This window comes from Naegleria lovaniensis (assembly GCF_003324165.1).
Source record: "Naegleria lovaniensis strain ATCC 30569 chromosome Unknown tig057, whole genome shotgun sequence".
NCBI lineage: Eukaryota > Heterolobosea > Eutetramitea > Acrasida > Naegleriidae > Naegleria > Naegleria lovaniensis.
Genome location: NW_025407879.1, coordinates 133,421 through 134,501, shown reverse-complemented (window position 1 = coordinate 134,501; position 1,081 = coordinate 133,421). Strand labels below are relative to the sequence as shown.

The 1,081-nt window shown below is 37.7% G+C and overlaps 1 protein-coding gene across 1 annotated transcript in view; it reads left to right on the top strand.

Moving 5' to 3' along the window:
- Positions 1 to 615: 615 nt before the first annotated feature.
- Positions 616 to 1,081, top strand: part of C9374_012311 (uncharacterized protein) — a gene marked incomplete at both ends in the record, with an annotated part of 501 nt that continues 35 nt past the window's right edge. The window contains one exon of the mRNA XM_044688064.1: positions 616 to 1,081. This exon is cut by the window's right edge and continues 35 nt beyond it. Within this exon, the coding sequence (XP_044542496.1) occupies positions 616 to 1,081 (466 nt within the window).

Below are 1,081 nucleotides of genomic sequence, written 5' to 3'. Positions count from 1 at the left end.
AATTTTCCAATACTCATCACATAGGAATGAAACCACGCTACAATTTTAACTGTTTTGGGAACCGAAAGGAAAAAACATTTAGAAATCCTCAAGGTTTATGCCTCAATCGCTTAAACGGAGAGCTTTTAGTGTGTGACAGCGGTAATGGTTGTATTCACATTTATCAATAACTTAATACTTAGTTCAAACAATGTAGATATTGGAGAATTGGACACAAAACCCCGTTTACAAAAAAAAACAGATTCGTTTTACCCAAATGAGATTTTCGCCATTCAAAACCAAATACTGTGTAGATAATGCATGCTCTCATGGATTCTGAAAACAAAATTTTACAATCAATTTGTAGGTACGGAAAACGTTTTTTCTACAAATTGATTGCAAAACCATGCACTTCCACTGAGATCTTCGATGGTTACTCCATGTTATTGGTGAACCATGTTCGCCATGCATTCCGTTGCAGTCAAAAGTTTACCAATGTACAAATATGGAGAAATTATGCTCGACGCACAATTCTAGGATGCATTCCTCAGGTGATTCTTCATAGCAGTTTTAAAAGAGTAGTTTCAAGTCTCACAGACCATTCCTCAAACAAAATAACTCGACATCTCTCACGCAATGCCATTGAAACGAAAATCTACTCGTCATTCTCAGCATGCAACAGACACGGAGATGAATGGTGGTGGTGACTCAAAAGAAGCATCGAATGCAGCCAGTGCTGCAACTCTCAAAGACGATAGAGAGCCTAAAATCACCTTCTTTTCACATTTGAAAGTTTTTAAAGTGATTGGACTGTGGAATTTAACATTACTCTCTTTGGGAGTTATTGGCTCCATGGCGTACGGAGTGCTGCCAATTATTTGCCAATATATTCTTGGAGATTTGATTGACGACTTTCTTGCTGCAAACTCAAACGCTGCATATCGAGCAGAAGCCATTAATCAAGTATGCATCAAATTGACAATTATTACATTCTGTGGTATGGCTGCTTTTGGCTTGTATCACTTTTTCCTTCAACTTTCCAATCACAGAATTGGAACTGCGTTAAGACAAGCTTACATGGATGCATTGACAAGGCAAGAAA